This window comes from Engystomops pustulosus, chromosome 6 (genome assembly GCF_040894005.1).
Source record: "Engystomops pustulosus chromosome 6, aEngPut4.maternal, whole genome shotgun sequence".
Classification (NCBI taxonomy): domain Eukaryota; kingdom Metazoa; phylum Chordata; class Amphibia; order Anura; family Leptodactylidae; genus Engystomops; species Engystomops pustulosus.
Genome location: NC_092416.1, coordinates 42,705,208 through 42,730,300, shown reverse-complemented (window position 1 = coordinate 42,730,300; position 25,093 = coordinate 42,705,208). Strand labels below are relative to the sequence as shown.

Sequence of the window (25,093 nt, the reverse complement as noted above, 5' to 3'; positions counted from 1 at the left end):
CCCATTAGGCCAATTAGCATAATTATAAAAGTTGATTTTAGAAGGAAAGAGGTAATGGATAAAAAATATAAGAAGATTACCCCAGTCACGGTGCCTGTGTCTATCAGTTAGTGTCCCTGGTTTATCCATGCTTGATTTTGATGATAGACAAGCCAGTCTTAGTACAGTGTATACTGAAACAAACAATTTTGTTTGGAATTTAGAAATAATTCCAAACAATTCCTTTACACACACACACACACACAGACATTCTAATTTGCAAACACACAACTGTCTAAAGATGCTCCTAAATTTATGAAGAACAGCTGCAAGGAATTCAATTTCCTGGAGCATCTTTATCTTCATTCCATAATATTCCAGTTTTTTTTCTTTGCTGGCTGCAAAACATCATTAACATATAGTGCCAAAGTATGCAAAAAAAATCAATGCACCCCTTTCCAAGCAACCCCACTTTATCACAAGTGCAACAAAATAAACATCCATTTGAATCAGATCAAAAAAAATGTCTGTATCACTTCTGCAGCTCCTCTAGTAAGCTGCGTACTAATAGTAGTAAGGCAATCCATGCCATCTTTTGCAGGCAGCTGCTCCCTTATCTCTGCCCCTCTCTCTCTCCTTGTGCCTGGCGGATGCTCAGTGATATTTGTACAGAGGCTGCGGAGGGATACTGCTGTTGGTCTCTTTCTCTTGCATCCAGACACCAAGTTGGAGTTTCTGGCTGGGCGCATTGATCAGGTCTGCTTTACTGGGGGTTGTGCTGAGGCTCAGACTGTCACTCATTCTCTGATCAGTGCCTGCACACAGCTTACACAGCAGCTGGCAATCCACTACAGAAAAAAAAGGAAGAAAATCCTTGCAAAAATCCTCAAGCAAAAAAAAAAAGCATCAAGACCCCATCTTTTTACCATTGCACTATTACAACAAGGAGAAGTGGGGGATCTTAAAACGCCTATGTTCATCTTTGGACCCGTTGTAACGCATAGGAGCAGCAGGAGAAATTCCTCTGTCTGCAGGTTTACAATGTTGCAAACTAAGGATCTCATCTGGACTTTATTTTTCCTGGGAGCTGCAGGTATTTTATAATATTTTTGTTATTATGTTTTGCTGTTTGTTATTTTTTTTTTACATTCATTCCAGGAGATGCGCTTTGTCTTTGTGCATTGTATTGTATAGCAGTCGTTCTGTATTCTGTCTCAGAGATCTGGGATAAGCTGCAGAGGGGGGGGGATTTTAGAGCTAAGAGAAGCCCCCTTTTGTTTTAGCCCACATCTGACATGAAGAAGCTGATGATCTATGCAGCACACATCGTGCACATTGCAGCCTCCATACATGTGGATAGTCTAGGTGCATAGACATGGCAGGGAACATTGTGCTGCTAGATAGTGATGAATTTATCTTACTGTGTAGTGAGAGGGGATGGGGTCATTACTGTCCTAAAAAAATGTAAGGAAGTCTCTTATTTTTTCGAGTGCACTGGCTTTTCCATATGCATCCCTTTCTTGTTCAGCTTCTCTGTGTGATGTGGTTTAGAAATGACAGATTAGCAATGGCTAAAGGAGGGAATGTCTTTTTGCGGCTCCCACAACTTCATTCCTGGTGTGTTTTTTTTTTGTATTATTTCTGGGCTACTGCAAGTTTGTGGTAATGGTACCCAGTGCTGAAAAGAAAGAGCTATTGAGATGGGTGAACTCCCCTCCCTCATCTCATAAGATTTGTTTGCAACCAGATTTGATGATGGTTGCAGCTTCCATTTCGTGTGGATGTGCCAGGGTCTTGGATGGTAGATACCCCCCACCCACCCTCCTCCCAGGGTTTATAATATACAATGTAGGATGCAAAATGGTGATGCCCTCCATTTACATTGGCACTTGTTTATGCCATGGCCATTTTCTATAATGAAGGGACTTGCCAAAACACATTGCAACAGTGCAGTGCCGTGGTAAGGAGTGGACACACACCGGCTATTATGTTTTCCTGTTTATTTACTCAAGAGCCCTGTGTAAAATGGAGGAGGAGGACGATATCTGCCAATTATGACCCATAGATAGATCTGTTGCGTTGTGACAAATACCAAATTTTGTCGCAAATTGAACCTGAGAGGGCACCCCCCCACTATCCGTTCTTGTACATGTACGCCATGTCTAAGCTCGGCACACACACAGTCGTAATGGCATGTACATATGTTGTCACATAGCCAGGGCTCAGCCACTCCCCTGGAGGATAAATATGTCGCACCAATGTTGTGGTGTTATGTCGCACATACGTTGAGACATGATTCATACATTGTTTTATTCATTCGGTGTGGGGAAAAAGTGGTTGTTTATTCACATTATAGAGCGTTTTATGTGTGTTGCCTTCACATAGCCGCGTCCAGAGCTGATTATGAGGTAAAGCTGCACGTCTCAGAATGAATGGGGAGCGTGTCCTTCTCTGAGTGCACGGCCATTGTGCTCGAGCATCGTATAGTACAGATGTTATCTGAGCTATGACTATTTTATTGGATGTGTATTGCCCGTTATGTGCCGCTCAGGGTCGCCACACGACAGCAGAGGGGGTGAGGGAGACACCCAGTTCTGCGGTGTGAGGACGACGCTGTCGGTGCACGGAGCTTTCTGCATTGTGGTGAGGAGGAGGGTTTTTTTTGATTGAAAAGAGCTTTATTCTGAATTCACACAGAAGAATCTCACATACAGCGTGTGCCATGACGCAGCAAGGGCTATGTACAAAAGCACACAATGAATTAAGGTTCACTTGTAGCATTGTAGACACCAAGATTTTAACATCCTAACTCTATGTCAGAACACAATACTACTCTAGCAAACAAGCTCAAAAAAGACAAGTGCATTCAACAACGGTGACAGAAAATTGGGAGAGAATGGGCAGGAAAATGGGGTGCAGGGTGTTTTATTCACAGGCCCAAAGCTTTATTGAAAAACACTTCAACGAAATGGAATATAAGGAGGATTGTGGGAGAAGGAGAGGGTTGTGGTGAGGAGAATGCTGCTGCTACTGCTGGGATGAGCACGGTGCGTGCCCTCAGGGTGGAGGCTGTGCGCATGTGCCCAATGTTCCCAGCCAATCAGAGGTGACCTCAATGGGCGGGAAAATGCTTTTCTCTGGAAAATGTTTTCCACTGTCTTCTCCACCTCATCGAAGGTCTCTTCTGTTATCCACCTCACGTCATGTTCTGTACATGGTGAGTGGAGACAACCTGACCCCGGCTCATGTACTACACTCACCCAAACCACATAAATCTCTCTTCTGGTCAGAAATAATATGATACCAGGTGGGGAAATAGTAGAAAAAGCCATGATAAAGCCTTTATTAGGTACACCATGCTAGTAACGGGTTGGACCCCCTTTTGCCTTCAGAACTGTCTCAACTCTTCGTGGCATAGATTCAACAAGGTGCTGGAAGCATTCCTCAGAGATTTTGGTCCATATTGACATGATGGCATCACACAGTTGCCGCAGATTTGTCGGCTGCACATCCATGATGCGAATCTCCCGTTCCACCACATCCCAAAGATGCTCTATTGGATTGGGATCTGGTGACTGTGGAGGCCATTTGAGTACAGTGAACTCATTGTCATGTTCAAGAAACCAGTCTGAGATGATTCCAGCTTTATGACATGGCGCATTATCCTGCTGAAAGTAGCCATCAGATGTTGGGTACATTGTGGTCATAAAGGGATGGACATGGTCAGCAACAATACTCAGGTAGGCTGTGGCGTTGCAACGATGCTCAATTGGTACCAAGGGGCCCAAAGAGTGCCAAGAAAATATTCCCCACACCATGACACCACCACCACCAGCCTGAACCGTTGATACAAGGCAGGATGGATGCATGCTTTCATGTTGTTGATACCAAATTCTGACCCTACCATCCGAATGTCGCAGCAGAAATCGAGACTCATCAGACCAGGCAACGTTTTTTCAATCTTCTACTGTCCAATTTCGATGAGCTTGTGCAAATTGTAGCCTCGGTTTCCTGTTCTTAGCTGAAAGGAGTGGCACCCGGTGTGGTCTTCTGCTGCTGTAGCCCATCTGCCTCAAAGTTCGACGTACTGTGCGTTCAGAGATGCTCTTCTGCCTACCTTGGTTGTAAGTCACTGTTGCCTTTCTATCAGCTCAAACCAGTCTGCCCATTCTCCTCTGACCTCTGGCATCAACAAGGCATTTCCGCCCACAGGACTGCCGCTCATTGGATGTTTTTTTTTTTTCGGACCATTCTCTGTAAACCCTAGAGATGGTTGTGCGTGAAAATCCCAGTAGATCAGCAGTTTCTGAAATACTCAGACCAGCCCTTCTGGCACCAACAACCATGCCACGTTCAAAGGCACTCAAATCACCTTTCTTCCCCATACTGATGCTCGGTTTGAACTGCAGGAGATTGTCTTGACCATGTCTACATGCCTAAATGCACTGAGTTGCCGCCATGTGATTGGCTGATTAGAAATTAAGTTTTAACGAGCAGTTGGACAGGTGTACCTATTAAAGTGGCCGGTGAGTGTATATATATATATATATATATATATATTATATAATATATTTATGTCTGTAAAATGACAACTGATCCCTCTAAATGTTTTTACGTTTACACCTGTAAAAAATGTTTAGGTCTCATTAAAGTAAACCAACCACTGAAAAACACAAAAAATCCTATAAATACTCACCTTCAATCCTCTTCATTTTGATTCCGACAGTGTCCTTCTCTATTCTTCACATACCAGGATCACCTCGAAAATAAAGTCAGAATTATCAACAGGGAGCGTGGGGACAAGATGTCCAGCGCTCTGGGCTGCTAATTATGCACACTCCAGCACCTCTCTTTCCCATGATGGGAGCGCAAAATAATGTCACATAAGAGGTGTGAATTACCAACTTTCGCTTGACGTTGCCTACCTCTCCCATTTTGGGGGGGGTGTGCATAATTAGCAGCCCAGAGCGCCAGACATCTTGTCCCCATGCTCCGTGCTGCTAGGTATTTATTTCTTTTCTAGGTGATTCCAGTGTGTCAATACTAGTGACGGACAGCACCAGGATCAAGATGAAAAGGAACGGAGGTGAGTATTTCTAGGTTTTTTGTGTTTCTTCAGTGGTTGATTTACAAAAAACACAGAAATCATTCTGGAGGGAGGTCTCTCATAAGTGATTGTAATGGACACTGTTGACCATAGTGCTTTTTGAAGGTTTGTCTTATGTGGTCTGCCATATTGACTGATGAACAAAGAGCTTGCAGGACTTTTATATTTGTAATAAAAGTGCGTTTGATACATATAACTAAAGATAACGTTGTATACATCCATTTCTAATCACTGGTTGAAAAATACTATATTGAATTCCATATGAAGACTGCCATATTTATGAAGGCTTTGCACCGCTTTACTTAACAAATAAGTTTCCAAGAATAGTGACTCAAGAGTTCTGCCTCATTAGGGGGAATTTTTCCCCTATAAAAAGTAGAAAATCGGCTACCCTCATTTCTTTCAAAATATTGGTGGGAAAAAGGTGGGTTATTGGCCTCCACCAGATTTAATGTGGCATGAAAGCTGGCATAGATTGGTGGGCGCCCTGCACCCCATCATAGATTAGGTGTATGCTCCGCTTGGGTAAGGGTGTGTCAAGAAAAACTTCAATCTTGAGGCTTAAGGTAGCTGTACATAAATTGCAAATAATGATGCTATTAAAACGAACCGGAGTGGGGGAGGTCCACCCCAAAAATGGAGTCTCCACTGTTGATGTTAAATGAAACCTGTTATGTTGATTTGAGGCACTAAACCACCCAAAAGTCCTTATGGACCGGTGATTTTTTTTAACTGGGTGTATAAAAAAAAAGTTATGCTCACCTGCTCCCTTTTCCTTTTTTGATGGCTGTGCATTGTGGCAAGTGAAGCCAGTGTAGTACAACCCGGGGTCAGTAGACAAGCACTGTAGGTATGGCGCATATGCAATAAAGTCGGATCATTATCATGGCTTCACTTCTCGCATCACAAGAGGAGGCGCTAGGGGTGCGATCTTCAGATATAAGTCTAATGTGCCTCATCAGACTCACATCTAGGTAAGTATAAAAATGTAGTTATTTTTGAATTCTCTCCATGTACCACCCTTATACAGGTTGGTTTAGGACCCTAATCCACAGGTCCATACTAATTTTAGGGTCCCAAATCGACCTGACAGGTCCTTTTTAATTACCATCCATAGTCTTGTCGGTTCACTACGATTTGTTTAGCCCTACATATGTCAATAAAAATAGACAAAACCATTATGAATATATATCAGATGAAGCTTGGCCAAGTCAGAAGTATACAGTGGGGAGTTACAGAAAAAGATAAATGTGGCTGTTGTAAAGTAAATTAAAGCTGTGGAAACAGTGTAGCAGAGTGTGTTTCTGTAACTTCTGGAGTTACAGAAACAGCATTGATCATTGTGCTATGCTGTCAGCTGAACGAACAGTGCCATTTTGTGTAGTGGCCGCGTTGCCTTACTGTAGCTGGCTCCTCTTTACTTGAAATGGAATGAGGATAGGCCTACCGTCTTGTAGTCAACCGTAAAGTAATCTGATTTGGTAGATGAAAAATGGCAAATTCATATTTAACCAATTAATTAATAAAATTTGTTCATCTCTACGCCAACTTGATCCCTTACTAAAATCCAGTGATGTCCAGACACGGTCCTTTAACCACCGCAGCCAATCAAGGCCTTAAAGTGGTGACCTCTTAGCAGAAGTGGATTATAAATAGGCGGTTTGGGAGGTTTCTCATAACCCAAGCCTTTTAGGGGGTCCACCTGAACCACCCACCAAATTTTATACTGAAAAGGACCTTTACTTATGAAATGCTTGTACATCTGTTCCTGCTCTCAATATAAATGTACAAAAGAACCATTTCATTGTGTCTTGGATGTGTTTTTATTGGCTTTTGAGACGCATTGCAAACACTTCCATGCATCTGTGCCGCGATCCACGTAGACCCTGCGCCCGATATCCTGCATGTGTCGCTCCCCGCTCAGGTCCACAGGAGTTGACCTCCTTCTTCCCGATGTATGTATGTGCTTGGCTTGCGACACAAATTTAAATGTTAAATCCTGCGCTTATCTGAATCCGTCAGATCATCCGACAGCACGCCCCCTGATTTGTGTCGCGTGAAAGCGACACAATCTGATCGCGTGCAACACAATCCCCGAAAAGTCAGGAAACCCGATGAAAATGCAGCTTAGTAAAAAAAAGCCCCATTGTGTGACCGTTGGTAAAAAGAACATTTTTTTCCACCATAGCTGTTTCTTGGCCTATAAGGCATGACAACATTACAGGTCCTGGAGAATGGATAAAATTTACGACCTTACCCACCCTACCACACCCTCAGGGTGGGAACCCATGGCCATAGCCATTTACTATAACCTATGTAGGTAATGGCTGAATTCATCTGGATGCAACATGCGACGGTGAGGGGAATATCAAGACTGGCACAAGATGCACCAGCTTCTAAACTACTAAATTGTGCAACTAACTGGTGTAACTAAGCACCGCTACAGTATGAGTAAGCCTCACCCTTCAATGAGTGTGAACAGATAGCTGTTAGGCAGGAGAGTCAATGGCTGTCTATATACCTACATATTGTCAAAAGGATTTCTCTTTAGGTTATTGTAACACATTTGAGCAGCTTTTAGCAGGGCTGGACTAGAATAATAGGGAGTAAAAAAGGGGGTTGTGCATAATGGTTTTGAATGTATTGTATCCTACAACAGTTTTGACCTTTTGCTCCCTCCCTACAAGTAGGTGCCCTTGCATAACAATGGCTTCATTTACCCTTGTGTTTATTACAATTGGTTCGGACTTCTCGGAGCTGATTTATAGGGCAAGCAGATGGCTTTTTTTTTCCTTTCCCTTAAATCCCACTGTGTTTTAGGGAAAAGGGCATCTGTGCAAAAATAGGGCTATGCCGATTATAAAATAAAGAAAGATGAGGTATACACCATGTAGATCTCAGCCGAGCATCTGGATCTAGTGTTGAGTGAATATCTATATATTTGCTCCAACAACTGTTATCCTTACTATAGATCAGAATTTACGCCCAATATTTTAAGCAATTCTACGCCATAATTTTCATTCTGTGTGCATAGAAATTGATTTGCAAGAAGATTTCACAAATTAAAAATAAAAGGTTTGGAGGGTTTGTTTAGGGCAGGAGAGAGAAGCTGAAGCAATTGATTGGGGAGAGGAGGTGGGGGGTTGTTACTCGCAGCACCTGCTGCAATCTGTCCGCAGGGAGTTGGTAAAAAAAATGAGCTTCAGACACAGCAAACCCTTTCCCTTGTGGATTGTGTTAAAGAAAACAAGTCAGTGTATGATGAAAGGATTTATTTATTTTGCCATGTTTTCTCCAAATATTTCAAATGACCCTTTAGTTGTAAATATTTTAGGCACACAGAGCATTCATAGAGAGTTCCTTTTTTTTTTAGGTAGAATAGAAGTGTTTTGACTGAAGTGAGGTTGACAACTTTCACATGTAAATCCAGTTTACTTTCGGTGTTGATCCAGAAAAGGCTTACTGGTAGGAGGGAGTTGACAGGCGCCTTAGGGCGTGTTCATACTATGTGCTAGAATTGCATTTTGAAACGCATTTCAAGCTCATCAGGAGTGAATTCTCCCTTAACTCTTGTGCTTTTAGACTTCAGAGTGCCGTCACACGTGGCGTTGCATTTGTAATCCTAGCACCACGTGTTCCGCACTCTAAATATTTGTGGCTGGTAAGTTGCAACATATTTTAACCCGTTAACAAGACAAAATGTGTGTTGCAACCAAATGCAAGTGTTTAGCTCTAAATGCATATGTGTCCAGGAAGGAACAGCTCCTTATGTCCTTGAAATGCGCTTCAAGCCCGCATTTCAAAGGCTCGTTCAGATCTGTGTATCTACCAAATGATGAATTCCGTTTGGGGCCGATGAACTCCATTGATTAGTTCATTAAGGTTTTGGTCACAATAATGTTGCAACTTCACTGACATACAGCAAATGTGTCAGGGAGCATTAACTCCCAAGGTTCTTGAAATTTGTTTCAAAATGCAATTGTAGCACATAGTGTGAACACAGCCGCAAAGACTTATTCAGTTTGATGTGTCAACCAAATGGTGGACTCGATGATCCCCAATGATAAGGTCCTTCAGGTTATGGTCACAATAATATAGTCTATCATCAAAAACATCTGAAGTCGATGTTGGAAATAAATGGATGCGTTCACATGACCATTGAGTTCATACATTGAGTTTTAATTGTGCTTTGAATTACAATTCAAGTGCGACGAGGAGGGACTACTTTGGAACACAGATGCTTTTAGAACTAGCAACATGTGATCTGCGTTGTTTACCAGAACAAATATGACGCTATTTTACTAATGCAAGTATTTAGGTCTTTAGGTCTTGAATGAAAGCTAGAGGACCTGTCACCTATACAAAAGGGCACTAGGAGCGGTTCACTAAAGTAAGCAGCTCCTAGCACTAGCCCATTTTTAGCCATGATAAACTGCTAGCTTTATCAGAACCGCTAGCAGACACTGCCGTGCAGTACAATTCGGTACGCCGGACTGCACTCAAAGCGATCCAGTGTATTCATGAGGGGGCAAGACTAGGAGGCGGTGACTGCCAGCCTATGAAGTGGGAGGGGCAGTCCGAAGGGTTCCGATAAAGTTAGCAGTTTATCACTGCTAAAAATGGGGTAGTGTTAGGAGCTGCTTACTAAAGTAAGCAACTCCTAGTGGCTTTTTTATGGGTGACAGCTCCTCTTTAAAGCGCAATTTAAGCTCAACATGTGAACAATGTGTATTGTAAAACAAGTAGAGGCTTCTTCAGCGTTAAGTGGCATTAGATAGGCGTAAGGGAATGCTTACACCGGTGCACAGGAGGGATTTGGCACACAACACGACATGTTTCCATTGTGTGGGCAGACTCTGCTTCCTAAATATAAAATTCAGATGTTCACGCCTCACAGTTAATTAGAAAACACATTATAAGCACCAGGATAATCATGTTCTTCAAAATCTAAATATTTCATACTTCAGATCAGGTTGTACTAATGAAATGTTTTATTTTTGAGGAACTGGAATATCTCTGTGCTGGTGCTGTGTCCTTGGATTGTGAGAAGTACAAACCTACATTTTTATTCATGTTAAGATGTTTGGACCATCTTCTGAGGTTTTGAAACCCATTAGTGCGAATCTTGGTTCCTAAGAATTTGTTTTTTCTTTTGCCAGATTAACCAGCCTCCTGTTTGGCTTCGTTTTAATTGTACTTCATAGCAACCCTTTCTTACTCAGGACTAATTTTTTTAAAGATAATATAATATTGGCATATTAAGATTCTTTGGGGTGTGGTTGTGGTATTTATTGATGAAATACATTTATTTAACATGTTTTCCTCCAAAATTTAAACCTGCAATAAAATGACTCTCTCATTAATTATATTAATGTGCTTGGGTAGAGAAAATCATCTAAAATCAATCACGATTTTATTGTAAATGGCTCTTAAAGCTCTAATCGAGATTTTTTTTTTTTGAGATTTTGAACTTGAACTCCTCCTGTGATCTATAATGACAGTTTATCCGTAGTTCCTGAGTGCCTGTTCTTCTGATTGGCTGCTGTGCATAAACATGATCAACAGGAAGTCAGTGATCAGAGAGCAGATTTATAGTACAACAAGTTCAAATATGCAGAAAGCGCAGATTACTAAACTATCAGTGAAAAAAAGATCAAAGTTGGTTAACTTTTTAGCAGGGCAACTCACGTTATGAGGCACATTTGCTTACCCGGTCCCTGCGTTATCCCCGATCCGGACTGTCCAACGAGGATGAACTCTGCGATTTATGAAGATTGTTCGCCTGATATCCTGCATGTGTCGCTTCTCCGATCAGGTCCGCCGGAGTTCACCATCTTCCTCCCGGTGCATGTAAGTGCATGGCTAGCGACACAATTTTTAAGTTAAATCCCACGGCTTGTCCTAATCCGTCGGATCATCCGATGGCCTACCCCCCCATTTGTGTTGCATGAAAGCTGGTGCAAAACCCCTTTTAAATACCTGTCTCAGCGGCGCAAAACAGAAATCTTCGGGATGTCTGATGTTTGTGCGGTCCGCTGACCCTTAGTAAATGAGCCCCATTATGTCTTGCCAAACGCAAGTGTTTTGGTAAAAATTTACATGTGTTTGCTTTTACACAACACAATTCTGTAGCACTGTTAAGGAAGACCTGTCAGTTTGATTTGGGACCCTAAAGAAAACACATTTTTGCCTTGGATCTACACAGTGTTCAGTCGCTTGTCTGTGTACCACGCTACGGACTGCTGTCCTTGCAGCTATATGGGATTTAGGACTCTGAACCAACTACCTTTTTGAATTATGTAGATGAAGAAAAATGAAAAACTTTTATACTGACCAACTGTGAGTCTGAGGAGGCACATCGGACTCACATCAATTGATCCTGCACCTCATCTCGTGATGCAACAAGTGTTGCCGGGATAATGCCCCAGCTTCATTGCACATGGGCCATACCTTGGGTAGTGAAGCCGGGGTGTAAGACGATGGCTTCATTCCCTGGAATATGCAGATGCCGAGGGAATGAGGGACGAGGTGAGTATAATGTTTTTTTTCGTCCCCCGAATGCTTAAAAATCATACACTAAACCACCGGTCCATAAAGACCTATGGGCGGTTTGCAGTCCCAAATTGCCATTAAAAGTCCCCTTTTACTTATTCTGAAGGTCTGTAAACGCATTATAAATACAATTCAAAAACTACGCGTGAACCTGGTTTCAGAGCCTTATTTTTGCCTGGTAGTCTGGACATTTGCACATGGCTAGGGATAAGCGGACCAGAATATTCATTTAGAAGTCCAGCTACAAGTTTGGTTCTGCTTGACTTTAAAAAAGTCCACTCATCACTACACGTGGCAGTTACATCGCATTTTGAAACACCATAAAACAGCCGTGGAGAGGAGATCTTAACGTAACATAAACATATCGAGGGGAATTCAATATGGCTTATCATCGATTCTGACATAAACACTGACAATCCGGACCAATTATTTATTTTTCTGTGCACCACATTAATGTATTACAGTGTAGAAGCTGACAGCTAGTGGAAACACCACCGTCATAAACAGCTAATAAATCCCCCTCATTGCGTTAACATAGGGCTCAGCTGTTGTACTGCGCTCTAAAAAGCAATGTAAATGGCACGTGTGAACAGAGCCTGAGGGTCTGTACATGGAAATCCAACCTAAAGAACTAGATAAAGTTATAGATGACTTTACTTTCAATAGCGACTTGTCACCAGTGTAACAGAATTGCTACAGCACTGATATTTTGTATGTTTAAAGGAATATTTTTTTAATTTAGATAAAACCTTTATTGTGATGAAGACTGTTTAGTCACACCTGCGCCTAGGTGTAAAGACACCGAGCGCTGGGAATTAATGTGCGACTGGATGTGTTAGCCTGGAATATGCTTCCCGTTAAGAAGATTGGCCTGATACAGGTATATAGATATATATCGCCTCCAGCTATATAACTACAAACAGACTGTATGGTCTACGTACCATCTTCTTCATAAAGCATAAGCATAGGTTCCTAGCATGTGGGGACAGAAATAGATATTACCTCATGAGTATTACAGCGTAAGTTAAAAGGAGTGAATTCCTGAGTGGCATCAAGTGGAAAAACAATAATTGGTTTAAGTTAATGAGGGCAGAACTTCCACAAATGATGGCCACGGCAATAAAGTGGTGAGAGCAGTGCCGGATGTCATGTTCCCCATGGTTGAGGCAAAACCATTTGCTCAGTTCATCATCTCTGGTAAAAGCTATGTTGGTACTATCGATAAATGAACCTAGGGTAGGTCGTTGACGTACCCCCAAGGAGTGTAAAATGGACGTATTAGAAGTCGTGCTGATCCAAAATATTTCCAAAATGGTGTCCGTTTATTGGAAAGATAAAAATGCCGCACAACAAAGACTACGCATTTCGCACTTCAAGATGAGTGCTTCTTCAGTTCAGTGTATACTCTGGAGCTGAACTAAAATCAGCCTGATCTCAGGTCCAGTGCTAGGTAGCGCTATTTTTGAGCATACTCCTGATATTGGTACTATATGAGAAAGGCATTATGATTTGTAAAGCGCTACGGAATTTGATGGCGCTATATAAACAAAGATTATTATTATTATTAAAGGCCGGTTATTATGACTTTCATTATAATTTTAGATGAGTCATGTGATTATATTAAAAGTTCAGTGCAAGGCCGTCCATTTGTCCTTTCATCTTCTGATATGTCCACAGGTAATCTCCGATCCTCACAAGACTGCCTGCAACCATTCATTCACACAAACATAAGGGGAGATTTACCAGGGGTTTTACATCAGTTTTCTGGGGTACAATCCTTGAAAGAATCAACAAACTAACAAACCACCAGTAATTGTAATTATTTCCCCCTTCACTCCATCTCCACTCCAAGGTGGAGTGGAGGAACGACAGACGGCTGAGTGAGATGGCCCTGGGCAGGAACTCCTGCAAACTTTCATGACTTAAAGTCAGAGAAGAGCAGTATTGCTCGTTAATGGACATCTTCCACCAGGATATCTGTGTGTGCCCCCTCTGGTAGGATCCGCTCTTTTTGTAGCTTTCATGTTTTTACAAAAAAAAAAGACTTTTAAAATTATGCAATTATGCATTATGTAAATGGCCTGGAGCCTAACCCTACCAAGGGCATAAGAAGCCTAAGGCGTGGGTCCTGCAAAAGAGGGCACACACCAATATGTCAGTGGCTAATCCTTGATCCTGGTGGCAGATGTCCTTTAAGTTTGGGTCCGGGGTTCGGGTGCATCCCCTGCAACCAGGACATATTGCTGGATTGGCGTCCGTCCAGTCAATCCGGGAAAATGACAACCTTACCTACTAACCATAGCTTTGATTGGCCAGGGGGTCCGTTCATCTCTACTCCTGATGTATCCAAAAGGGATATGGATTTTATCATACGCCAACATATGAGTGCGAATAGTTTTTTGTCCATGTCATCTCTGTCGATTCAACATAATCAATTTTTGTCAACACAAACACAGCAAATAGGTGAGTTGAGCCTCTGGCCTCACGCTGCACCACTTGCAGCAAGATGGCGGGGAACATCAGGGGCACAGTCATCTGCTACAAAACAATACTGGGCACTTAAAATTAGTTTCCCTTCATATTTGATGCCAGCATCAGTGACGCTGTTATAAAAAAAAATAACTGGATATATTACTACCGATGGGGGGAGAGGGAGTCATTTTATAGTTTGCCTCACGCAGCACAGAGTTGAGGTTCACGCCTTGACCCACATGTGAACTAATTGTCAGGGCGGCAAAACCGAGAGCAAGTCTTGTTGCTTTCCATGTTTTAGGCAAAAACAGTCTTTATTGCTATCGCCAGCGCTTCCATTGCTGTTGTCCGTTCACGTTTATTCTGCCCCCTATATAACCAAAAGTGCTGCTTCTAATTCCCCATACTCTGTGCTACCAATAAGGCCATTGGGAAGAGTAATCAAAACGCTTGCGTTTGGCAGCCAACAACACGTGTTTTGTCTTGTTAACTGGTCTACACGCATCTTCCTTACTCCTCCCCAATGTGCTTAAACTGCAGTTCACAATCTATCTATAAATCTGAAACCGCCCAAATTTTCGGAAAGATTTTACTTCAGATTGGGTGTGAGCCCAGGGTATGACATGTAGACCATCTTGCTATTAGTAGATACAGCTTTATGTCCTTTCATGTTTAATAGTTATACAATGTAGCTTGTGAAATAACAGATGACACCAATGTATTATAACTTATGTTGTGTAGACATCTGTTATGCAAAATTACTTCAAGCCCCTCCTCGAAAAAGCCTAGAATAACCCTAATGCCATTTTCTACCCTTCCCAATTTTCTACCATTCCCTTGCCGTCGCTTTCTCAATTTTCTTGTATGCCGCAAGCCCTCACGACTAAGTTTTTCCTTTCGTCTGCACTAATTTTTTTACTCCCTTCTTGTTTTTTGTGCTTGTTTTTTTTATACAATTAGACCCTTATTATATGTACATTACCCTGGAATTTATGGCACTCGGTATGGTACAACAATATTAATAATATGAAGTCATTTATTTTCAGGCCTGGGGTATTTGACACAGACTTGCGTGTCGTCACTTGCCTTAATTTCTAGGCTAGAAAGTTTTTGTGTTCTTTCTATACAATGTAACAAAGTGTTTATTGTCCTCATTAACATTTTCTGTGGTTGTCGTATTTATCGTGCCAAAAATGTCAACATTTCATCAGTGATTTTACTCTTTGTATTATAATGATCTTCGTGTAAAAATATTTAGAGCTATTTGTTACGTTGGTTTGTGGTTGCAAGAAGAGAAAAGCAGTATGTGGTGAGCTTGGCGTGATGCCTTTCTAGCCTGGCTGAATCTGCTCCTATGCAAAGACATGAATAACTAACTCAAATAAAACTTATTTTGACATATAATAAATATATAACATACCATATTTTTAGGACTATAAAGCGCACCAGAGTATAAGGCACACCATCAATAAATGCCTAGGTTCATATATAAGGCACAGCAGTTTATAAGGTGCACCTGATTATAAGGATGAATGACCAGCAGGTCGCAGACCTGTTCACAGTTCAAGGCAGCTGTTGTCTGTAAATAAGATTCATATATAAGGTGCACTGGACTATAAGGCGCACCTTTGAATTGTGTAAAAATCAAAGGATTTTTACTTATACGGTAATTAGTAATAATATATTAATTTCAGTTGTATACAATTTTGAAGTTTTTGAATTATGGTTCAGTTAAGGAGTACTTGACATTGAAATTTGAATAGACATATGATCACTGCGGCCAATCACTGACCCCAACAGTGGTGTCTGCGATGTACGGCATAGGATACCTTCAGGATCATTTTATATTCTCTAAAAAAACTCTTTAACCCCTTAACGACCTGGCCTTTTTTTTTGTTTTTTTCATTTCCATTTTGCCCGGATCGGTCACGGTGCGATAAGGTAGTGTGCCCTCAGCACATCGTGATGGAGTGCTATAGATGTCTTTGGGGGCCGTGTTGCAGCTTCAAATTGTGCGGCCATATTAAATGGTCTCATATGCTCCTGTGCATGAGGCCTAAATACAACCCGAACTCATGTACTGTTGAGAAACATGCTGTATGCTAATTAAAAAATGCCTCTTGGCCTAATAAGATGAAACGTGGGAACAGGTGTGACTCGTCTCAGCACTCATGTGTAGGGTATGGTTGCGAATACCACCTCGATCAAGAGTTATTACTTATGAAAAGCATACAATGCATGTCTTTGTGTGGATGTGTATACAGGCAGTCCCCGGGTTACGTACAAGATAGGGTCCGGAGGTTTGTTCTTAAGTTGAATTTGTATGTAAGTCGAAACTGTATATTTTATAATTGTAGATCCAGACAAAAAAAATTTGGCCCCAGTGACAATTGGAGTTTAAACATTTTATGCTGTAATGGGACCAAGAATTATCAATAAAGCTTCATTACAGACACCTTACAGCTGATTATTGCAGCCTGGGACTATAGTAAAGCATTCAGAAAGCTTCACCAGAGGTCAGAGGGGTCTGTCTGTAACTATGGGTTGTCTGTAAGTCGGGTGTCCTTAAGTAGGGGACCGCCTGTATAAAAGTGACAGATTACCTTGAGAGATGTCCTATCAGCTCTCCTGACACGTCTGTTTTAGTAAACACTTATATTTTTGCATATTTTTGAATACATTGATAGGCCTCTGAGATTTTTGACACACTTCTTACGCTGACCTCCTTTCCTGTTACGGTTTCTTTCTTCACGGGCTCTAGTGTATGGAAAAAAATGGCACACATATTGTGATAACAAGTCGTCAATAAAAATTTGATCAATTTTGTTCTGGATTTTTAGTAGCAGTAATACATTGGAAGACGCATCTTCCCATCCCCCCCCCCCCATGTTGTAATACAAAAGGCCTTTATCCAGCGAAGTAGCCTTTTGTGATGCAAGTATAATGAGAAAAAATGTCAAAAGGTCCTTGTTTATTTGTTATGTAGATTGGGGTTAGAGCTCCTTTGTGAAGCTTTGTGTCTCTGTAAAATTGTGTCTTTCCTGCAATATGACTACTTGACACAAAATAGAATTGTTATTACCAAATTACATTTGACAACAGACTGGGACAATGGGCACAAGGCTCTTCACAATTAGTAGAGGGTGGAATTCTATAGCTTTTTTTACTCATTCATTCCTTCGTTAATGGATGTTATAGTATCGCAAGTCAACATACTCTGGATAGGAAAGTAATAAGCGATAATAATATGTTAGCAAAGCAGTCTTTATGTTTATATGGATCGAAGAAAAATCCTCGAAAAACAAGTTGACTTCTTTCCATGTAATGACTGTGTATCACCACTAACAACAATCGTTGGTTGTTACGTTTCACCTGGTGAATATTTGGTATGTCTAGATCAGTGGTGGCTAACCTATGGCAGGGGTCCCAGAGGTGGCACACAGAGCCCTCTCTATGGGCACCCGTGCCATCATCCCACCGCAGACTCTGCCAGACAGGACTCAAGGCCTCTTGCAGTCCCAGGCAGCCCAGGACCCTAGAAGGATACAATGATAACCAAAGCTTTTTCTCCTTTCTACTGTATTGGTGTCCTCAGGTGCCTGTACAATTTAAACATGTGACAGAGAAGGGAGTAATAAGTTACTGTTTAAATTGTCGTATCGGCACTTTGAGAAAAATATGTGGGTTTTGGATGTAGTTTGGGCACTCGGCTCTAAAAGGTTTGCCATCACTGGTCTAGATCATCCATGTTCATCCAATGTGATGACACCTTAAAGCCAAGTTCAGAATCCAAGGCTGAATTGGTGGATGAGATTCCCGATTGTGGCCACTCTTTCTGCTTCCCATGGAGATTCTGCCAGTGAACCACCAACAAGGTAGGTCTTGATGCTACAAAAAGTGGTCATCTCTTCCACTCATTTACATAAAGGTTTGCGTTGATATGTAACGTTGAGCAGCCACATTTTTCGTCTCTTTAGCTTTCATAAATATGAACCCCTGACATCTCACACATGCATTTAGGAAAATGTGCCATGTTTGTGCCATGTGGGTCGGCACATGACATGCAGAGACACAAACAAAATAGTTTTTACATTTTCACTGGATTTGATGATGAGTTTGATGTCTCCTAGGAGTGTAGCAAGTGGCTGTAGATTTCTGAAGCAGATACCGTAGGCTCTCAAAGTAGTGCATTATGCATTAACCGCAGAAGCATTAGATGAAATCTCCGCTGAATGAGTGACAGATGATGATTAGACAATCCGCATCCTGTTTTTTTGTTGGGGGGAAAAAAAACTTTAATGATCTCATCACAATAAACCAGATCATGAGTAGATATTTGTTGGAAATTGACAGCAACCATTGGTCTCCAGAGACCATTGGTCTCAAGCCTTCTTACCACTTCACCGAAAGGGAAATGCACTAGGCTGTGATTTAACATAGAAGTAGCATAAAATGTATGGCCAATTATATATCGGCTATGTAGGATTTATCATGTTTCCAAATAATGAATGGCAGATTGTACTATACTGTAACATACCTTATCAATGCGCTGGTATTCTACGTTGAACTCTAAGTTTCCCAGTCTTCATCTTCTCATGCTCTAAATGTTAAAGACTTCTTGTGTCAGTAACTATGCATAGGGATTACTTATGCCAAACTGAAGTAGAAACATGTGCAAAGCACTGTTTTTTGTCTTTGTTCTTATCCATTTGCAGGGCCGACGCTAGGACTAGGCATACCTGGGCAAGTGCTGGGGCCCAGTGCTGCTGGGGGGCCCACATAAGGCTGTACATAAGGAATCCATGAAGGTGGCGGGGATGTATCTAATAATTCCATAGGGGGTGAGGGACGCTTTATGTAAAATAACCACGAGGGGGCTGTTAGGCATGAATAACTAGGGAATTTTGAATGCCGCCATGTTCACTGCAAAGAGGCCTACTGAGGCTCTGTCGCCCAGGGGCTTACTATCCATTTGCACAAAAAATTTTGGTAAATGGAGTTCTTTTTGCTGCCCAAACAGTGGGGTGTGGAGGGGCAGTGAAAAGGCGAAGCCTAATTTAGAAACTTTCACTCCATTGTGAACAGTAAAAGCTGACTTTCAATGTTCCTAGCTTAAAGGTCACTACAGTTGACTCCAATAGCCTTCCAGAAGTAGTAGAGGTCTGCCCCTTCTTGTCTATAAGCATGTGCTACACAGTGGTAAGAGAATATAATGGCCGGCATTGTAACAGGGACCGCTCCAATTGAGTGGCGCAAGTAACAGTATTATTAGTGTGATAGAAACTCCGATTGCTAAGTTTTTCATGGTTACTGGCATTGGGAACTGGGAATTACGAAATTAATTTCCTAGAACGAGTACTGTGGATGCACTAAGCTAAACAGAATTAGTAGGATTAGGCTAACTTAATTAGTTCTAGATTTTCACAAGAAAGAATGAGATGTGTAATGAACTGCACACAATATGTACCAGAAGTTAATTTGGAACGTTATGGAGTTTTGTTAACTCTGTTAAAAGGCTGGAGATGTACTCATTTGGTTAGGATTATTTAGTTATCTAGAACAGGGTTGGATGACCTATGCTAGCCCTGACTAAGGTAATTTCAACGCTAAACAATCACATTTATGTATAGAAAAAGTAACCCCCCATTTATTTTAGTTGACTCTCAACTGCACAGTTACAGCAGTAACGGGAGTCTGGGTGCAGTTGCATGTTGACATTTGCCTCTTGGCTATATCATTTACATACATTTTTGCAGTGACCTATTACTATCTTCATTAGGATGGCCCTTTACTTTTAATAGTTTAATAGTAATTATATTACTAATTCCTTTATTTATATACCACACACAGATACCGCACACAGTTTGCCAAATCAGTCCCTGTCCCCAATGGGGGATCACAATTTAATCAAGTTACCAGTTTTTGGAGTGTGGGAGGAAACCGGAGGAGCCGGTGGAAACCCACACAAACACGGAGAGAACATACAAACTCTTTGCAACATACAAATTCTCCCACGCACATGCATTTGTCCCCAACCAGACTTGTTTTTTTTTATTTAAGCCAAAATGTTGGGTTTTTAGCCATAGCCATGACATATCCTTAAAATACTTCCCCACTGAATGTCTATACGGTAGGACATATTGTGATTCTCTGCCTCAGGTATCTGTTAACAGGTTATTTAAGTAATTTCAGTTATTTAAGTAATTTCTTTACATAGTTTAACAAAAACGAATAACTTACCAATGAACTAATATCTTGACAGTAAATATTTGGACTTGTAGTAAAATTCCCTTCTCTGCTCTTGTACAATCCCCTTTTTGATGGCCCTTCAAACCCTTGTAAATGGGAAGCGGCCATTGCATATTAATTAGTGTGTGAAAGTGGTTTTCCTGTTTTGCATTGTGTGTGCACTGAGGGGACCTATAGTGCGCCTGAGAAAAAAATAGAGAAGAACAGGGGGGAATTGCAATTGTTGATATGAAAGGAGGTTTTTTTGTAATTCTATTCAAGTGGAAAAAGCTGAATGCTAGAGAATTAGTGCAGTGTCCGTTCAAGGGAAGAGTAAATCCCGTTGGCTCGCTGCGTTCCTGGCCAGTGTTTCTTGTTTCTATATGATCACGGCAGGCGAGTTCCTGGAGGAGGATTCTATTCCGCATTACATCAGCTGGACAGTGACGTCTCCTGATTGATCAGCATTGCTTATTTACATATGAAAAAATCCTGTTTTATTGACGTTGCAAATGCTAGTGATGATCTGTAACTTCCCCCATGGGGAATGATTTGTTGTCATGGGATTTTGTTGTGACCATTATAGGTCTCCTGTATATCCCTCATACATCAAACCAGTATTAAAAAACTTGATCAAATCAATAGTAATGGTAATATGCAATAGCTAACCATCTAATGTGGAGAATTAGGTTAGATTTTCTTAAAGTGGCCTAATTTGGTGATCAGTGGGGGTCTCAGTTCTGAGACCCCCATAGATCACAAAAACGAGGGGTCCATTGGATCACTCATCTCTCCCTCAGACTAATGGAGCAAAGGGCCGCGCATGACCGTTCTGCTCCATTAGTCTGACGGAGTGACGATGGGTCAGATGGAGATACGTAGGACCCCATCGGACCCCTTGTTTTCGTGATCTGTAGGGGTCTCATCATTGAGACCCCACTGATCAGCAAGTTAGGCCCTATCCCATGCATAGGGCCTAACTTGCGTTTGTGGGAAAAACCCTTTTATGCACTCAGCGTATATGCTGTAAAAGTGACAGGGTAAGGAGCATGGATTCAAAAATAGGGGCTTGGGCTATTGGCTCATCTTGTGGCATAAACTACTAGGAGGTGAAAAGTTAGACTAGGCTGTATTTAACTTTACCAATTTTTCTTTATCCAGGATGAGACAATTTCATAATCTGACACAGTTGAATAGTTTCTTATATAACTTTGTAACTTCTAATAATGTTGGTTTTAGACAGTGTTAGTTTATTTCCCCCAATTTTCCATTTGTTAAGGAATGTATTACCAATTTTTATTTTGCCATATTTAAACCAGGTGATCAGCCCCCCCTCCCACCCCCATGATTGTGCTTGAGCTATAGTAACAGCACTTAGTGATATAGTTTACAGCAGCCTAACGGGCATCCACAGAAATGTTCCGGAGACAACTTTTTGGGGCCTGCTATATGCCAGTGATGGTGAACCAAAATCCACTTATTTACCGGGAAGTGTCAACATGGCGCTTTAAGCAGTAACTCATTGCTACCTGTTCTTCCACATTTTTCAATCGTAGTGGCCCCCTGAAACCACCAATACAGTAGAAAGAAGGAGGGCAAATTCAGACCATCATTTAGCTTCTTTCCAGGGTCTCTCTGTACAGGAAGAATGGTGGGTCCAGCAGTAGGACCTCCAAAGATAATGCAGTTCAGTCCACAACTTCTAATTTTACCTGCAGTTCCAAAGAGCCATTGAAGTGTTGCTTATTTTTATAAAAAAATGTAATTTGGTTAAAAATAATTCATTTTCTGGTGACACATTTCCTTTTAGGAGCATTTACTACCACTAATTCTTTGCATCATGTCCACTGGCTAGCTCCCAAATGCTAATTAGGTTCTTTACTGGTGGGTGGTGCTACTGGTGGGCTATGCAAATCATAACCAATAGCTGTGGAAAAGGAATGGCTAGAGAGTATATTACAACGGTGCTACAATCAGAAGCCTGGAATCTTTTATAAGATACAAATAGTTGGAGGTGGTGAAAGTCTCTTCAATATTTTAATGATTTTGACCCAATAATGTCCTTTGTACCAGCCAACAAATTGACCCTCTTAGCTACCTCTTTGGAAAACTATTACTTGAAGCCTGTTGGACTTTATCCAAGATTTGAACATTTCTCTCCCTGTCAGCTTCTTGCTGAAAAAGCACTAAATAATAAAAGATTATTTGGCAAAAATCCACACCACAAAGGAAACGATCCGTTTCACCCGCTCTTCATGCTAATTATCCCTGATTATCAATTTTCAACAATACAAAGTTGGTAATTTTCATTCTAGCTGAGCCTATTCAGAAGTTCTTCTTTACTGTCTCTTAAGATGCTAATTATTTTCACCCAAAATTGACCTGTATCAAGTTTTCTGTGACTTAAAACTTTACTTCTTATTGGTCAGCCGTTGATGTTTCAGTGGAAGGTCTGAAACTTGAGACCTCCATTGTTTTGGAGGTTTTATCCAATAACGTCCAGACCTGTTTGGGCTTTAAGGACCACTGTAGGACTATATGAGGGCTTGTTTTCCTGCAAGATTAGTATTTTAGTTTTTTATTTATTATTAATATTAGTATAATTTTTTAATAATGTCATGCCATGATAACATGCTGAGTTTGAATAAGGTTTAGAAACGCAATTCAAACACAGTAAGGAGATGTTTCTCTGAATCGCAGAAGGGGGTTATTCCTAAAAGCAACCTTATAGGTCTTTACAAATCTGTGTTCAGGAGATACTTCTCCCTGCAGTGCTTGAATTTGAAACACAATTCAAACTCAGCGTGTGAACATAGCCTTAGGGTACACATCATTTATTGATTAATGCTTTTTTCTGGCTTCAAGATATTGATGATTTATTCTTTATGAGTTTGTGGGTAACAGACCGGTAAAGAGTCAACATTTGACACCCTCATTGCCGCAGCCTTGCTCCAGGAGTAACATGGGGGAGATATATCATCTAAGTCTCTTAGAGCAAAATTATTCTGACTGCCCATGGAAACCAATCAGAGCTCAGCTTTCATTTTCCCACAGCTGTTTATAAAATTGATGCTGAATTCTGGTTGGTTTCCGTTAGCAACTAGAACAGTTTTACCTCAGAAACTTGATGATAGATCTCCCCCCATGTGTGGATACTGGACTAATGCAGCTTAGCACTAACACAAGAATGGAGCATGTCAGTGTCTTAATTTATTTTACCTTTTGCAATGTAAAGAATTCCACAGAGAATGTGTAACACATTTTTTTCCACAGCTTTTCAACTTCCTTCTTGGACATGACCTAAGACTTATTGACCTAAGATATTGTGCCTTTTGGTTCTGGCCATTTGGTAATGGCCATTGACATGAGTGAGAATTTGGCACCAAAAGAGGATGACATTGCGGAGGCCGGTTCAGGAGTGGAAGGGGACGAAAGGAGTAGGGGTAGCTTGACTTTATGAATGGGGTTAATAAAAGTGCATTTTGTATGAATGGCAAAATTAAATTACTATATAAAGCCACCAATCAGGGGTTTTGGGGATCTGGCTGGTGACAGGTTCACTTCCCTTAATCTTAAAAGCTTTAAAACTTACCTGACTGCTCTGTTTATGGATCATTGGCGGTCCATTACCAGCTCATGGGATGTCATTCAGGTCAAACGACCTGCCACTGTAGCCAACCAGAAGCCTCAGCAATGACCTCCATGCCAATGGCACAAAATTGCTGAAGCCAGTGACTGCAGTAGTTAACACTGAGCCCTCCGCTCCTATTATGAAAGGAGCAGATAACTTTATTTTTGTTACTTAAATATCTTTGTTCCAGATATGGACCGACACTTCAACAGCGGAATGCGATGGCACCTGTTTTTGTAAAAAAAAAAAAAAATCCATGGCTTTGTTTAATAATTTATTCTCATAGTACTATATGCAAGTGACTTACTCTGTGACACTTTTTGATATTTTTACATCCAACCCAATTTCTCATCATCGTTTTCTACCCGGCACCTGCCACATGAAAGCCTGGAAAGTGCCAGTAATGCAGCTCATGGCTTTCCACATTAATTAGAGTGGTACGGAAAATGGTAGAAGCGCTTTATGCACAAATATGACCCGCTGTGTCTCCAGATAGAAGCACCTAATTATTATCCTCCTATAGACACTTTCAGCCATAAAACGCACGCTTGTAAGCGCCAGGTGATTACAGCATATTGACATCTGTAAACATAAATAATTATGGAGACCAGGATGAGTTATTTTCTAGTACTTCAAACTTATCTGGAAATGTCTTTGAGCCTAAACCCATCTGTTATTTATTATATAATTGGGCGCCTCGCCAGCAATAGCAAGCAACCGGCATGTGGAACAAAAAAATGCTTTCTTATCTGAAATTAAAGCTTTATCTTATCCGTGACATTTTTGTAGTGAACACAAGGATCTGGTTTGTGTGTAGACTCCAGGCAGTGCTACTGGTAGTTTTAGAATTCAGTCCTTTAAATGGATTACAGCTAAGTATAGCTTTATCAGGCAGCTCTTGATCATGACGTATCTCGAAATGCATGCTTGAGAGAAATGCTTCTGGTACCCTTGAACAATCCACAATAAACCAAACTATACACATTATACATGTTGGGCAAACCTGTTAAATTTGGTGGGATTCACCAAACATTTAATGTGTATTGAAAGTTCTTCACTCTTCGTTCTCCTGGAGCAGAGACTGGAAGGGAAATATGTTGGTGTATGAGTGAGTATTAAGTAAG

General features: G+C 41.1%; 1 protein-coding gene across 11 annotated transcripts in view; it reads left to right on the top strand.

Annotated features, from left to right (window-relative positions):
- The first annotated feature begins 635 nt into the window (after nt 1-635).
- The window catches only part of NCAM1 (neural cell adhesion molecule 1), a 198,916-nt gene continuing 174,458 nt past the window's right edge, over nt 636-25,093 (top strand). For 7 of the 11 annotated variants that reach the window (XM_072155864.1, XM_072155870.1, XM_072155865.1 and 4 more), the window contains exon 1: nt 636-1,072. In XM_072155864.1, coding sequence (XP_072011965.1) covers nt 952-1,072 — 121 coding nt within the window. In that variant the 5' untranslated portion in view covers nt 636-951. The remainder of the gene's footprint in view (nt 1,073-25,093) is intronic. The other 4 variants (XM_072155867.1, XM_072155866.1, XM_072155874.1 and 1 more) reach the window with 2 other exon arrangements.